The following is a 16,120-nucleotide window of genomic DNA, read 5'->3' as shown; positions in this document are numbered from 1 at the left end:
AACAAATGTCAGATTAGTATCTAAATTTTTCTTACATTAAAAAAAATACTTGATAGACGAGGATTAAACTGGAGACAGAAACTGTGGTGGGCGTACGAGGAAGGGAAGGGTTAGTTATGGGAGACACCACTTATGATTTGGAATCTAGTGAATCTGAATCTCCAGGGACTGATGAATCTTCAATGCTTGGTGTAGACAACCAGAGCTCCATCCTAAACAACATCGTGTTCCCCCCAATTAACCACGAAGGCCTTCACATTCACTCACAAAAATTCCCTCAGTCTTTGCATCAATTTAAGCCTACAACTTGTCCCTCCAACATTCCAAATTCTCGGCTTAACGTAACCCGTTGTTGGAACTTATGGTTCAAGTTTATGCATCGGAGTATCGATTACATTCACTCCGGGCTTCTGAATTACTCCGTCTCCAACATCATTTCGGTTGTATTTTCTCCGGTTACAGTATTGTTGTTGGTGTTCTGGTATTTAAGGGTTCAGAGACGTCGTCAGGCATTGCTGAAAGAAAGTCGCGATGGTTTGATCAGGATTGTTGCAGAAAGGGATGAGGTAAATCAATTGGCTCAGCCTTGTGTACAGAACTAGTATTGTATTGAAACTGTCTATAACGAAATGCTTCGACTAATTTGGTGTTGTACTGGAATTTTGTTTCTGGGCAGGAGATCAGTAGACTAATGCGTCAAATCTCGCAGATGAATACACTTTTGTGCGGTCCTAGGGCAACATAAAACAATGGCTCCACCTCTTCCAGGTACTCTCTTACATCGAATCGAATTCATAAATTCTGTAATGTAATGATATGAATCATGATGTAACAGAATTTGATTTTTTCACTTTATGGTAATGATACAAGTATGATGGCCAGTGAAAACCTGTCTTCTCCATTTGGAATGTAATAGAATTTGAAAGTTGCTCATGTAGTTGTAATGGTACAAGTGTGCTGGCCAATGTTATCCTGTCGTCTCCATTTGGAGGTGCAAACACTGCTGTAAACAAATGTAAAATCTACAAATTCTTTCATTTAACATATACCCTGAATAAACAAAAATAGCTTCAGGTTCTTCTATGCATGTAGCTTTAGAAACAAGATCCCACACAAAGAGTTCCCAAAAGCAACTCGCAAAAGCATCAAATCTGTAAACCCTTCGTGAAGGAGATAATCTATCATCTGCCCCACCAGTGAAAGAGTATTAGATGCACTGCAAAAGATGAGAATTCAAGTTAGGAACATTAAGAGAGCAAAAGGTTCTCTTTCAAGGTTCACGTTAAAAAATATCACAACTCAAAAATGTGACATCATGGAGGAAAGGGAATCTGTCTGGCAGGTACCAAATTGAAAGAATATCCTAGCGAGGACAGGGAAAACAAGACTATACTGAAGTCATTAGCTTCTTAAATTTTTTTAAACTCATCCACCTCCTTAGATGTATCTTATAGAACCAACTGGGAACTGATAATGAACTATACTGCTATTGCCATCCTTGCCAAAACTCGGCAAGTCTAAACTTCGAAGCTTAAGTGTGCATTGGTACTATGAAAGACTAAAGGTCATTATCACATCCATAATTGTAACAGATCAGGAAATCTTTTAGTTATAACTTAAAAAGGCTACAAATATAAACAAGTTTTCTCATTTTTAAATAAATTGGGTGTCGATTAAACCTGTAGTCTGCGGACTGTATCAGCAACAAAAATCTTTCAAAAAAATAGATGCTTAGCACAGAGAAAGGCCAAAAACCACCAATGTAAAAGCTAGTTATTTCTTTTATGTTCGTATGACCAATGTAAAAGCAACAATGAAGTAGCTTCAACACCTTATAGGTAGAGTCTACTCTGAATACAGGCGAATTCATATTGCACACAAACGGAATGGTTGGTCATGCACTGTTTCAAGCTTTTTACACCTCCACTGACCATTCAGATCAGATGGAGTAGTTTCACCAACTTGCAGGAATCTACTCCCACTATTACCAATTTGTCATCACATATAATAATGGAGGCAGCAAGGTTAACTGATTGATGAGATAATTTCTTCTTTTCCTTTCATATGTAAACATGAGAATAAGGATCTTAAGGTTAACCTTAGGACAATTTCCTAAGGTAATGGTTGACTTGAGTGTATTATATTTGTTATCAAATTGCTTACTTTCCTAATTCAAAGACATGCAAAATATATGGTAAGTAAATATTTAATAAAAAATTATTAGGATTACTTGTTTACATGTATTTGTGATGACCTTAGGAAAAATATCCTAAGGTTAACCTTAGAATCCTTATTCTCATGTAAACATATATATTTTTTCTTTATCAGTGCTAGTATGAACATAACCTGTGTTTGGTATATGACAAAATTTGCATATAATAAAAAGCAACTATACTTTTGAAATGCTAAATGCCAAATATAGAGAGAGGAGTAAATATTAATTAACATTGAATTTTGACAGGTTAAGTGAAAATCAATACCTAAGAAAATTTTTGTGTCTGAGTATTGTTACATGCTAGCTGTTTGATCCAACTTCTCCTTGCACCGAGTGTCGAAAATCATACTGATCTACATACTCCAGAGGAGTAACTGTCTCATTTCTGATTCTCTTGATCTTAGGGCTCAACAATCCCCTATGCCTAAACCCATAAAGCTTAATAACCTGATTATCGGCAAAATTAAAAGCTCTCTCCATACTTTTCAAGCACCTCTCAACTGGGTAATCACCATAGCTACCACAAGGCTTGCACCCCACAAAATGTGTGACAAATGGCCACCGTTCATCTCCCAATCCTGGATGATACTTCTCATTCATCTCTTCATACTGATCCACTAGCCCTGCCCAATATCCATGAAGATAATAAGAATTCTCAACAAACACTTTATTCATCCACGTATCCTTCTGAGATATCAACAAGTATATCAATGCAGACTGATCATCCGCCTCAAATGCTGGCCTTCCCTTTAAATTCGCCGTCAAAATCTTCCCTGCCTCATCACGAATCGGTCCCTTAGGTCCCATTGGCGCCCAAACATCCAACAAATCCAAAGACCATTGACAATTCCTAAACAAAAAACTTCCGGTATTCAACGCAATCCACGACTTCTGATTATACAACAAATCAGGGTAACCATGAATCACCATATTATACTCATTATACTTACCATACGGAATCTCAAACACCATATCAGTAAACAAAGCATCACTATCCATCCACCAAATCCACTCAACTTCCGGATGAGCCAACATCAATTTCCTAATCAACGGAAGTTTCGCCCAATACCCAGCTAACTCCATATCCAAATGAGCCATATTATACACAATCTCAATACCATGTAACCTACAATAATCAATCTTATTCTTAACAGCTTTCAACAAATAATGATCCCCAATCGGGTTATCACAAGGACCCGGAGGTGAACCCGTAACAAGCAAGATTCTTGGTTTACCATTAACATAATTAGGAAAATCCGGGTTTCGATCCAACCAAATTTTCCTATCTTCATCCCAAGACTCAATCTTGGGACCAAGTGAATAAGTCTCATTCAAACTAAGATCATGTTGCTGATCAAATTGGTCATTTGGATCATTCGGGTCATGATCGGATCGGATCTCAGCTAGGATCCGATTAATTTCTTCAGCTAGGGTTTGATCTTCAGTCTCAGTAGAGTAATTACCTAGACCAATAGTACCACGAAGTACAAGAATAGTAACAAACCCGCACAGAATAGTGATTTTAATGTTGTTGAATGTCTTGAGAACACTCCGGTTGCGTGTTCTGCCGGCGGCGACGGATCTGGCGGCGGTTTTGGGGGTGGTTGTGCTGGGAAGCTGAGCTGAGCCTCGTTTCTGTGCAGTAAAAAATTCAAGACCCATGTTCTAAAAAGTAGTGAATTTTGTTTCTTAGTTGTTGTTTGACATGGGTTTGGAGTTATATGTATGTTTGTGTGTGTTAATTGAGCTTGGGGTTTATATGGTGGAAGGTGTTTGATAAAAGGTCTGAGAGAGAAAAAAGAGAGAATTGTATTGTAGATGATTTGGGTTTGAAGAGGCACCGACTGTACTTTGGTGATCTTGGATTTTGATAGGTGTGGGGCCAGTCTTGGAAGAGTGGGGAGGAGGAAGGGGGGGTTGAAATTTGAATGAAACAGGGACAATCCCGCTGTCTACGGGCTGGCTTAACGTGTTCAGCTTCTTACTGCCGAGGCTTACCCTTTTTTTAACCAAAGAAATGCATACTAAAGTTCGTAAACAGAATATTTGTCGATCTAATTTATAAGTCGAATTTAAAATATACAAGTTGCTAAATTAAATATTAATAACGATAATTTTTTTCAATTTATTTTAATTTTGTCACCTTTTCTTAATTTTAAATTTTAAAAATTAATATTAATGCAACTTAAATACTAACATTTAAAAACAATTTTGTGAGTCGTTTGATACTTTAACTTTTTTTTTTTGTGAATGATTATAAATAACTCGAGTAATTGATAATATTCCTGATAAAAATATAAGATTAGGCGTATAGGGAAATTTTTGTAAAACCAATTTGTAATACATGACTTTATGTAGATATATAGGAGTATAATGAAGTTTAAATAGTAGCAGAATAATTTATTTATTTATTAATTTGCTGAAATTTATACTTATGACAAAATGTATATCTCCGGGATTACAGGGATTGGTAGGAAATGAAGAGATAAGTGGTCTGGTTTGATTGAAGAGGGACGAGTAAAAAACAACAACAACAAGTGGGAGCATAGAATCGTGGGAGAGCACTTAGCTTTGGAATCAAAATGATAACGCTTCAAGATATTTATCAATATTTTAAACTAATAATCACAATATTTTAACAAACACAAAATAAAGCTAATAATAATTGGGGGAAGAAGAAGAAGAAGAAGATCCGATCTTCTGTAGTAGGATCCGGCCCCATACATCTGGATCATGTTTGTTTTAAAGCCCATGTGCCCCTGCCCCCCCCCCCCCCTTCCTATGTTTTTGTAGTAGTACATTTTATGCAGACTAATTTAACTCACCTGCCGTCTAATTTATCACTTTATTTTGATTTTTAGTCATCACACATGACCCATTTTTCATCAATATATATTGATTTTCTTTGCTAATAACATTATTCAAATACCCATGTAGGGGAACGTATTAGTAAAACATAAAATACTGTTTTCAATTTACTCCTCCCTCCCTTCCGTCCCAAAAAACGTTTCCTATTTGTATTGGACACGTTTGTTAATCCACATTTTTTATTGTTAATATCTTTAATTTCGTAATAGTATTAAATATAAAATTTTTATTATATTAAAATATTCATAAATACGAATCCAACGAGATCACTCATGACTATATTTGATCTTATAAATTACACGTAAATTAATAGCAATCGCCTAGTATAAATAGTGTCCGAAGTCAATATAGGAAATATATAAAGGGACAGAGGGAGTATTCATTTGCAGCAAGTCCTGGTAATCGAATAATTTTCCGGCACAAAATTATCCATTTAACGAGTTTATTTGTTTCCCCAAGATTATAACGGGCGTGCCAACATTTTACAGCAGGTAATTTACCAAACATCTATCCAAATACATGCAGGCCAAAGTACTTGAGATTCCAGCTAGGTACCAATTTTGTGCGTTTGTATACTCACTTTCTATGCGTTATTATCACTGAACTCCATTTATGTGCCGACATTTTTTGTATATTTAAATTTCTTTTCATTTTCCAAATTTTAACAATTTTTTATATTTTTAGATTTTCTCAATAATTATGCTTATTTACAAATGTGAGTACCTATTCTCAGAAATCTCGAGTGATAATCGAATTTATAATCCATCTTAAGGATGATCGAGAATCAGACTCATAATCTAGGACGACAAGAAATAAATTCTTGACACTTGAACATTTTTATAGAAATTTTTATAGAAAGCAGAAACCTTGTTTTAATTTATTTTTATCCGAAAAGCAACCTTGTTTTTTTATTTTAAATAAATAAAAATAAATTCATAATCATGCAAAATCAATATTTCCCCTCACAATGTTAAAGTGAAACAATAATGAAAATGGCAAAACCGTGAATACCAGATTTGGTTCCCCGCTTATACTTTTCGTGTTGCTTTATTAACAGCGAGTTTGTTAACGTTATTATTACGTGCACGGTGCACCCCTTGTAATAAAATAAAAACATACTCACCGAGCATTTTTTCCGACAACCCTCCGGCGAGTTTCCGATTACACGGGCCGTGAAATCTTGATGTTCAATCACCCACCTACACAAGTCAGGTATACATTTCATTTTAAAATTCTCAGTTCCATGCATATTTTTGTTGTTAAAAGTTATTTTTTTTTTCAATTATTGTTCCTAATCTTTTTTCAAGAATCGATCAAAATGTACGTTTGAATTTCGTTAATTGATCAAATTTTGCTGTAATCTGTAAAAAGTTTGTAACTTTATTGAGTTAAACTTAAAAAGTTGTGTCTTTGGTGGTGGTTTTGTAAGGTAATTGAGGAGCCAAGATGAGTCAGGTGTATGAAGGATATGAGAGGCAATACTGTGACATTTCCTCGAGTTTATCGCGAAAGTGTACCTCTGCTGCTCTCCTTCAGGGAGGTGAGAAATCATCTGGCTTACTGATCACATGTTTATTCTCTAATTTTTGGACTTATAGAGGTGTTTTTTAGTGTTTTGTGTAATGTAACAACTTATGAGGTAAATTAGTTAGTTTGGTTTGGACTATGTGATTAGGGATAAAATTGTTAAGTTCAGCGTTGTGATGATTTGGTACTTGAAAGTTTAGATTGGTTTACCCTTTAGAGATGATTGTTAGAGTACTAATATAAGATTCTGGAACCCGTCATCGTAAAACCACAAGGTGTTAAAAAAAGACCATTTTCAGGATCTTATATTAGTATTCTAACAATGATGTTTGAAGGTTTGCTAAGATAAATGTATGCTTGTTTGAAGGTTTGCTAAGATAAATGTATGATTGTGATAACGTAATTGTAGCATGTATGAAGTTATTGTTTGATGTATAATTATACTAATACTACTACTCATACTAATGTTTATTTTCCTCTTCTTATGAAACATTCTAACAGAGCAGAAAAAGCAGAAAGTTTCTGAAATAAAGTCTGGACTGGATGATGCTGAGGCATTGGTAATGCAGAGACGAACCTTTCTGTGCTTGAATTATCTACTTTGTTCTTTTTAAGCTAACTGCCTATTTTGTGTGAATATGTTTAGATTCGTAAAATGGACCTTGAGGCTAGGAGTTTGCCACCAAGTGTAAAGGCTATGCTGCTTGCAAAGTTACGTGAATATAAGAATGATCTGAATAATTTGAAAAATGGAGTTAAACAGATCACATCAGCCAATGCCACTCAGGCACGGGATGAACTTTTTGATTTACGATTGACAGATGCAAACATGGTACTTCTCTTCTGTACATGTCTTTGAACTAGATCACTTTGGTTTTTTACTTCTTGGTTTTGATTTATGTTGCCTGGATTCTTTATTTGTCAAGTGCACATGTCAACAACTTGACCATCAAGCTTGGCATGAATAACACCTTAATTTGAGCCAAAAGCATGCATAAGTTCAAGATATTGGGGAGCCAAACACTTGGACCAGTATCCATAGTGAAAATTTTTGTGTGCTTTTTATTTGTTGATCTCATAGTTATCAATGTCAAGGCATCGTTGAGCAGAAAGGAGGCAAATCATAGGTAGGTGCCCAGCCCACTCTGGGGTAATTGACGCCTTTAGGATAGGCAACCTTAGGTGTACATTAGGCAAATTAGGCATCTGAATAATCAACCATGGATATTGCTTGCTATCTTTAAACATCCAATCTTTAAACATCCATTTACAGTCGCATTCATTTATAAAGATTTTACATGTACCCATATAAATTTTAATAGTACATCCTGTATATATATATATTTTTTTAAAAGATGCTATAATTCATTTCATTTATATAAATAAGATAACATAATATTGATGTAACAATTTTTAAAATATTCAAAGCATTAAGACATAGGATAGAATAGTAGCAGGCATCTTACAAGCAAAGGTGTATAGGCAGTTCGCTAGCAGCTTGGATCTCTTATATGCCTTAACAGTTGTGGTCTTTGTGTTGAGTTGATATATCATCAAGGAATCCTGGTGCTGTAAATTAAGCATATCATTTCTTTACATCTTGTTATTTTCTTCAGTCATACTGTTTCTTAGTGTAATACCACCAGCTGCTACACTTCAAGGTATCTGTTTTGCAACCAATGAAACCTCTTCTATGATAGATGAAGTTTGGTTGCATTATTATGTATTGTTGTACTTGCAGACAATTTTTTAATATGTCTCTAGAACAAAACACATAAATGAAAGTTACAACTGCAACTATATAAACCCGATCCTCTTTCTTTTGTTGCAACTTTGTTTGGATGATTTAAGGGTTGAGGATAGACTTTATGGTTATCTTTCCATTCTCATATTATTTTCCTCCGCTAGATTGTTATAGTGGAGCCGTCAACTCCAGCTACAATCCATGTACGATCCATAATGGGTCTGACCAATTTCACTGTAATTTTTATTTGATTTTTTTCTAATGTTGTGGGGAAATGGTGACAGGATTCTACTGATCAAAGAGGAAGGTTATTAATGTCAACAGAGAAGTTGAACCATTCCACCAGCAGAATCAAGGAAAGCAGACGGACGATGCTGGAAACTGAGGAACTTGGTGTTTCTATCCTTCATGATCTGCACCAACAACGTCAGTCTCTGCTGCATGCCAACAACACGGTATAGTTTCATCTATATGTTTTACTTGCTCATTGGTATACACCATTTTCTTTGATAACCTTATGGATGTCCAGACTTCCACAGTTTCACCCTTATGGATGTCCAGACTTCCACAGTTTCACCAAAAGTGTTCTGTGAGGATGGACATACTGTATATATTCATGCCCCCATGAGGGATTTTGTGACTCTAAACGTGACCAAGACAATAAGCTGGGCATGATTAGAAAGTTATATTTTTTTTTGCAGCTTCATGGAGTGGATGACAACATTAGCAGGACCAAGAAGCTGTTGACCTCAATGTCGAGAAGGATGAGCAAGAATAAATGGATCATTGGTTCCATCATTGCTGTGCTTGTACTTGCAATCATATTGATCCTTTACTATAAGCTAACCCGCCACCACTGAAACCCCATCCCTGCATCATTATACATATTTGATGTGTGTACTATTTTGTAATATGCTTGCTTTCTTTCAACCTTCTTCCATATGGCCTCAGTGTTCAATGTCAACAGCTTTCAACAGAATGGCTAAATTACCTTTGTGGTTTGTTTTTGAATCTGTATTCGATCTATTGGAAGTGTGACAATCTATTACTGTTGGGAATTATCAAATATAGATGCTGTGTGCATTCAAGTATGTATTTAACCATCCCGAGCCTCCTACTAGTAGGCCATCCAACACTGGCATTAACATAGCCTTTGCAACTGCCCAATAAGCTATATTTACCACCACAAGCAGAGCTAAACAAAAGCAATTCACTGAAAGGAGTTTCGATTTATATTTTACAGCAAAATATTACAAGAAGATTGTCTGAATCATGTTATCAGCAATATAGGCCTACTACTAATATATACTCTGCCGGATAAACATAGGTACATGTTACAAATGGACTGAACAAGAAACTTTGCTACAGTCTAAGTATTTAACCATGGGCTACGATCAATTTCAAAATTGCTCAGGAACACCCCCAAAACTTCATATATATCATACTAGAAAGTTGTCCACGAATTGAACATCTACATACTGTGGTGCTAGCAGATGGGCTATCTATGAGGTGTAAAGGAAGATATTAATGAGACTGTAACAACTGCAGTACTTCGCCTTTAGTCATTCAGTTGACCTGGAGCTATTTTGCTTCTGCACCATGTTGGTATGAGAGGTCTGGCAGAAAATTGCGCAAGCAGAATCAGTTGCTCAAGATAACAGAAGCAATAAGTTGCGCTCACGATCTGATTTTGGTCTGTTGCGATCACAGTACCAACAAAGAAGAAGCGATTTAAGTTCATCATCAGCAGTATCTAACATAAACGGCAGGGGGAACCACGTTCATTCGTTCATCATCAGCAGTATCTAACATATAACGGCAGACCAGATAAACAAAGTATTACCATTAGCATAAGGAGATATCATGCGGAGGAATGATACTACAGTTTGCCATACAAACAATAGTATATTATCCTACGGGGAAGATCAGGCAGTTTCTCAGTCTTCATCCTCATCTTCATCATCTTCATCATCGTCAAAATCAGTAGAAGTAGGGTGGCCATTTAGATCCACGTTTAGCCCATTCAGCTTTCTCACAAATTGGCCCCTCACACGGGGCCTCTTTTCAGCAAGCTTTTTCCTATTGACATACCTGATCTTCTTATCAAAACAGCGTTGTTTCCTCTTTTGCCTAAACTTGAGCAAGGCTGCCTCTCTTCGATCAACTTTACCCGGCTTCCCATCAGTGGAAGAACCTCCATAATTCATCCAAGGGTGTGGTGCAAGCATTTGTCCAGGTTGTAGGCAGACATTAACAGGGTAATATGGGAATGGGGCCACTCCTGGCATATGAGGAGGACAATATGGTACATGATTGCTTTGATGCAACAAAGTTGAAGGAGCAGTATTTTGCGGATCCTGCAAGTCCTTCTGGTACATTGTTGGAGTTGACATCATTACTTGATTCATATGACCTGGAACATAATAAGGATAATGTCCAAACCGTGACATATCATGGTGTGAACCATGTGGGACATGCATTTGCATTTGAGAGCACTCTCCCAACTTTGAGTTCCTCTGTTGAGATGTATCCGCCTGATATGGAGAAGGCGTGTCCGTGGAGAAAGAAACAGGGATGCTTTTACTTCTTGGAAGATCATCTATCTGGATATTATTATTGTGTGTCTCTTTGTCTACGACCCCTTGTGTATCATTAAACATTTGTCCACTCCATGTACTAAACTTCTTCTCAATTCTTAGCTGCTCAATTGGATTCTCATCAGCAGGAATAACAACTTGAGAATTGCTCTTAAGCAAGCCCGACTTAACATATGCAAAGAAAGCCGACGATTCACCTATCCTTAGTTCACTCTTCTTTGGGCCTGAATTCATTTTGGGGGATAATAGCACATTAAAAATATAAATCTTACCATCATAAATGAAGATTAAAGAGAGAACACTAAAAAATCATGGTTAAATGAAAAATCTCTAGATTATTTCATGGCACTTATTTTCATTATTTAGGTACTATCACGTGAGAGGTATTAATGACTTTGGAAATATAAAATGACTACTAAAAAAATAATAGACATATGATCTTGTTGTTGATACAATACAGTAAAAAAAAGTGACAGCATCATTTTTTGACAACAATAGCAAAAAAACAGTATAAACATGTTTTCTCTTGAAGTACTAGGCTCATCGGCTACCAAAAACAACACATTTGTCCTCGTGAAATGGATATGGACGCCCCCAATTGCCAACTTTTCACAAAACCTTTATATTTGACAAGCATTGAAAACATACACACATGTGTATTTCTCATCTCAGATGTTTTTTAGTTTTAACTCCCTGTCTCCTAATTGCAAGGCCACATACACCATGTATATTAGTAAAGAAAACTCCACTGTTTAGTTCAAATTATAGTACGACTCTTATAAATCAATTTTGTTCTATTCAAAAGAATCATTTTTAGTAGTAATGTAAAACCAGTGCAACATGCTTCGCCACAGCTCATAAAGTAGAACCGATCAAGCAACTAAGGGAGAGCAGCTAATATTGATAACACAGAAAGCCACTCACCTCTTTGCTGGTGGCTTACAACTGGTGGATCAGGGAAATATGCTGCCGACAAATCCGTAGGCGGTGTTGCCTCCAATGCAGCAATAGTGGCTATTGTATTCTGAAAGTTTTTTGGAATCCAGAAAAAAATGTTAGTATAACCAAACCTGCCAGCAGCTGCGCATCGGGTAATTAACACAAGTACAACATGATTCCATAGTGATTAAATAGTACTGTATATTCTCTTTAGATAAATCATATGAATCAAGGTGTACTGTGATGCTGATAACCTCTATACGAGTCTGCACTATGTATAACAGGGTCAACAGTATGAATTATAAACAGCACGTCAATGGCCAACAATTATGTAATACGGTTCCATCTCTCACAAGAGCATGATACTATATAAAGATCGCTATAAGAGAGTTACATTGAACAGACGACTGAAAGCATAGCAAACACCTAGAAATACACAGATTCATGATTTATCACTACCTACTTCTGTAAGATTTGCTAAAATATGAAGGCTCTACATGATGTCAGCTACAATATAATGTTTTAATAGCCAGAAAAATAACGTGAGAGGTTTACAGCAGTTCCGAGTAATCTCACAAGATAGAGAGCTTCCTTTATCAGTGTACTGTTGATTATAAGGTAACTGATTGTATATTGACAAGTCACTTAAAGACTATAACACTGTTTCCTAAATCATACTCACGTTATCTTCCTGATATGCTGACAAACATGGTTCAGGGTTCTTTCGGGACCTATCATCAGTATCGTCTGAAAACAGTGTTGTGCTATTTGTGTTTGCATCACTAGGATCTGATGCCACTGGATCGAAGTCATAGTTCACTATGTTCTTCTCTGGAAGTCCAAGCTGTTCACAAGAGAATAAATGATAATAATCAGGAGATATTCCAAATAACTTAATAATGTCAATGATACCTCACTAAGTATCTTATGAACATGTGGAATCAGTGAGTCTAACTCCAAGTAGTCTGCACATATGTTAGGTTCTACTGCATATTATTGGTGAAGCATGACATTTGAGCCTAGCCGTAAGTATCTTATGAACATGTGGAATCAGTGAGTCTAACTCGAAGTAGTCTGCACGTATGTTAGGTTCTACTGCATATTATTGGTGAAGCATGACATTTGAGCCTAGCCCCCGACTAGGAGAAAACAGTTATACCTAATGACTCAATTCAAATTACATCTCTGCTTTTAACAATTCAGAAAATTGTGACGAGGAAGATTTCTACACACATATACATATAAGCAATAAAACTATTTTACATATACACTAGACTAGAGATATGGTTCTTACGGTTTTCTACTATCACTTCGTATCATCCCAATAAAATCCTTCAAGACATTGCAATAAAAACTTTTGCATACGTTACAACTGTTTCAACTTTCAAGAAGCACAAAACATGGAAATATATAGTCGAAATATATAGTCGCATCTCTAAGAATAGGCATGTTATAATATAAACGAATTGTGTGACAAGATTAGCACTAGATACCATTCTCCGCCTTCTCCACATGTGAGTCCACAGGTTCAAGAGTTCATTAGTGCGTAAAGGCTTCACAAGATAGTCAGCTGCTCCAAGTCTCAAGCACTTTACAACAACAGATACTTCATCTTGTGCAGACATCACTTGATACAAAAAAACAGTACAACGATAAGCATCACTCTCTAAATTCAAATGGTTTATTATAATCAAGTGCCCAGATGAAAGACTCGAGGAAGTTTAGTAAAAATAGGCTTACTGATTACTGGAATGCGCCGCAAATTGGTATCCCTTGTTATGTATTTTAGCAATTTAAGGCCTTTAGCCATGGGAAGGTCAACTTCGGAAAGAATAATATCTATGTCAGGCCCCTCAGCATTCAGAGCTCCAATAACTTGTCGCGGAGATCTCACAGAAGTGACTGCAAAGAAAATTATATTAATACCAAATCACTCATTAAGACATGGACAACTATTTGAACCAGAAAGGGGTACTGCCCCCTACGTCATATTCGTTAAAGAAGAAATTTAAGCGAATAAAGCACTGACATTATCATTTCCCCACAAGCAGAATAATTTCTTTCGAAAAGGTCGACAGCACATGAATAGAAAGTGATAGAGAACCTTATGAGGACATAATTTTCACTTGCAGAAGAGATAAATCATTTCTACTTATGGAAAATATCCGCATATCATTTACCTGTCTATAGCTTAAATTTCAAACTTTCATTACAGCTATAGATTAAAGAACTGCTTAAATTTAATTCTTGTTAGTTTTTCATTCAGAAGCATAATTCTGTATTTACAAGACATAACTACTAAATTAAGAAGGGACAAGTCACTTGCCTTCTATCTCGGTGTAATCATTCAAATTCCTAAGTTAAGCTAGAGCTAAAACGTAACGAAATTCAATCACACAAAAAAAAAATTACAGATATGGATGGAAACATTATACCTTGATATGAACATTTGCAGAGAAGAGTAAACGCCTCATCTAATCTTTTCGGATCAGAATCACATAGCAAGATCCTAACTTTACTCCTATCAATAAAACCTTCACCTCCCTTTCCAGTATTCCCACCACCGCCGCCGCCTTTACTCAAAACCATGTCACTCCTCTCCATCACCGCCTTAATTCTAACAACTAAACTCAACAATCAACCACACAAATCCTCACAACACCAAAGATGAATCAAACCCCCTAAATACTAATCAAACACAGCCAATACTAAAAAACTTCCATAGCTAAAATTCTTTAACAATCCTTTTACACCCTTCACAAAATCAAATCCAAAAAATTGGACTTAAACCAAGAGCAGATCAACCAGTACAAATCATTCTCAAGAATTTCATATATGAGCTGGGGTTGTAAAAAGATTGAAACTTTACTATATTTAGGAGCTGGGGTTATAAAAAAATTAAAACTTTATTAAATTTGTGAGCTGGGGTTATAAAAAGATTGAAACTTTCATGAATTTATGAGCTGGGGCTATGAAAAGATTCAAACTTTGGTAAATTTGTGAGGTGGGGTTATAAAAAGATTGAATCTTTCATGAATTTGTGAGATGGGATTATAAAAAGATTGAATCTTTGGTAAATTTGTGAGGTGGGGTTATAGAAAGACTGAAACTTGAGGGTGAATTCTCAAGAAATGAAAGTAAAGATAATTAGCACCAGAAACACAAGAATTAACAAAAGTCATAAGAACAAGAAAGTAATGAAAATTAGAAGGTGGACCTGATTGTAAATAAGATATTTTTCATTTTGTTGCAGGTGAAGCGCAGGATAGCAAGGAGCAAATCAGTCCAGCTTTTCGTGAGGAAGGTGATGAGGGTCTTGGCACTTTGCGAAAAAACAGCTTATTGTATTGGTTTGCAGCAACTAAAATATTATGAGTTGAGGTTCTTCTGTTGTTTGGTTTTTGATAGTGGTGTTGACTAACATGCGCTTGCAGGAGAGTTGAGAATACACTGATCGGGTTAGGCGGGTTGATAGAGTTTATCAACCCAAATCAATTAATTCGGGTTTTTAAAATTTCAAACCAAACTGAATGATTTAAATTTATAACCCAAAAAAATTTGTAATACTTCGATTTGGATCGGTTTGGATTGATTTGATCGGTTTACTAAATATTCGAAGCTAAGATTAATAATTATAAAGAGAGAATTGCATTTTGCACCCTTATATTTGGCCAAAAATCAATTTTGTATACCTATTTTCATAAATTGCAGTTTGCATCCCCTACTTTGAAATTCATTTCAAGTTGCACCCTTTTTGCCAAATTTTGTCAATTTTTTTGCCCAAATTATTGTCTTCAACAACATATATAATCTATTATTAAAGAAAAAAGATGAGTCGGAGACAGCAATTTGGGCTAAAAAAATAGGCAAAAATGATGCATGTTGAAGCGAATTTCAAAGTTAGGGGATGCAAACTGCAATTTATGAAAATAGGTATACAAAATTGAGTTTTGGCCAAATATAAGGGGTGCAAAATGCAATTCTCTCAATTATAAAATAAAGCGAAAAGTCTCAAAATCTAAAACACTTGCAAATAGTTCAATAAAATATGACAATAATCTATGTCAGATATGGCTTAAACATCCAAAAGATAGTGATAATACAATACTTAGCCTTTAAATATTTTTTAAATATTGAACTCGATAAACGAAAATAGTGGCATATTCTTTAAACATTCAGTATCGATGTTATAAGTTACGGATGAATGAGCGTATCGATTAGGTTTGAACA

At 35.7% G+C, this 16,120-nt stretch overlaps 3 protein-coding genes and 1 long non-coding RNA gene across 4 annotated transcripts; 2 read left to right on the top strand and 2 right to left on the bottom strand.

Moving 5' to 3' along the window:
- The first annotated feature begins 68 nt into the window (after positions 1-68).
- LOC141717738 (uncharacterized) lies at positions 69-1,218 on the top strand. The gene is made up of 2 exons (XR_012573744.1): positions 69-566; positions 677-1,218. It is a non-coding gene; the product is annotated as an uncharacterized LOC141717738 (long non-coding RNA).
- LOC141717737 (putative xyloglucan 6-xylosyltransferase 5) lies at positions 873-4,180 on the bottom strand. Its single transcript, XM_074519925.1, has 2 exons — positions 2,481-4,180; positions 873-1,216 (listed from the first exon to the last, which is right to left on the bottom strand). The coding sequence occupies exon 1, from the start codon at positions 3,875-3,877 to the stop codon at positions 2,516-2,518; it is 1,362 nt and encodes a 453-aa protein (XP_074376026.1). The 5' UTR covers positions 3,878-4,180; the 3' UTR covers positions 873-1,216; positions 2,481-2,515.
- Positions 4,181-6,140: 1,960 nt separating this feature from the next.
- LOC141717736 (vesicle transport v-SNARE 13-like) lies at positions 6,141-9,445 on the top strand. The gene is made up of 6 exons (XM_074519924.1): positions 6,141-6,295; positions 6,513-6,623; positions 7,112-7,170; positions 7,257-7,442; positions 8,639-8,809; positions 9,056-9,445. Exons 2-6 carry the CDS (start codon positions 6,530-6,532, stop codon positions 9,212-9,214), a joined length of 669 nt encoding a protein of 222 aa, XP_074376025.1. The 5' UTR covers positions 6,141-6,295; positions 6,513-6,529; the 3' UTR covers positions 9,215-9,445.
- Positions 9,446-9,563: 118 nt separating this feature from the next.
- Positions 9,564-15,299, bottom strand: LOC141717735 (two-component response regulator-like APRR1). Its single transcript, XM_074519923.1, has 6 exons — positions 14,326-15,299; positions 13,631-13,792; positions 13,384-13,517; positions 12,573-12,734; positions 11,876-11,975; positions 9,564-11,175 (listed from the first exon to the last, which is right to left on the bottom strand). The coding sequence occupies exons 1-6, from the start codon at positions 14,492-14,494 to the stop codon at positions 10,292-10,294; spliced, it is 1,611 nt and encodes a 536-aa protein (XP_074376024.1). The 5' UTR covers positions 14,495-15,299; the 3' UTR covers positions 9,564-10,291.
- Between the last annotated feature and the right edge of the window lie 821 nt (positions 15,300-16,120).

This window comes from Apium graveolens, chromosome 4 (assembly GCF_009905375.1).
Source record: "Apium graveolens cultivar Ventura chromosome 4, ASM990537v1, whole genome shotgun sequence".
Lineage (NCBI taxonomy): Eukaryota > Viridiplantae > Streptophyta > Magnoliopsida > Apiales > Apiaceae > Apium > Apium graveolens.
The sequence above is the reverse complement of the archived record's forward strand: the minus strand, read 5'-3'. Positions and strand labels throughout refer to the sequence as shown.

Coding starts and splice junctions, on each gene's coding strand:
- LOC141717735 (XM_074519923.1), bottom strand. CDS start 14,494: ATGGAGAGGAGTGACATGGTTTTGAGTAAAGGCGGCGGCGGTGGTGGG. Junction 13,793..14,325: donor CTGCAAATGTTCATATCAAG/GTATAATGTTTC, acceptor TTTTCTTTGCAG/TCACTTCTGTGAGATCTCCG. Junction 11,976..12,572: donor CAGCATATCAGGAAGATAAC/GTGAGTATGATT, acceptor AAAAACTTTCAG/AATACAATAGCCACTATTGC.
- LOC141717736 (XM_074519924.1), top strand. CDS start 6,530: ATGAGTCAGGTGTATGAAGGATATGAGAGGCAATACTGTGACATTTCC. Junction 6,624..7,111: donor TGCTGCTCTCCTTCAGGGAG/GTGAGAAATCAT, acceptor ACATTCTAACAG/AGCAGAAAAAGCAGAAAGTT. Junction 7,171..7,256: donor TGGATGATGCTGAGGCATTG/GTAATGCAGAGA, acceptor GAATATGTTTAG/ATTCGTAAAATGGACCTTGA.
- LOC141717737 (XM_074519925.1), bottom strand. CDS start 3,877: ATGGGTCTTGAATTTTTTACTGCACAGAAACGAGGCTCAGCTCAGCTT.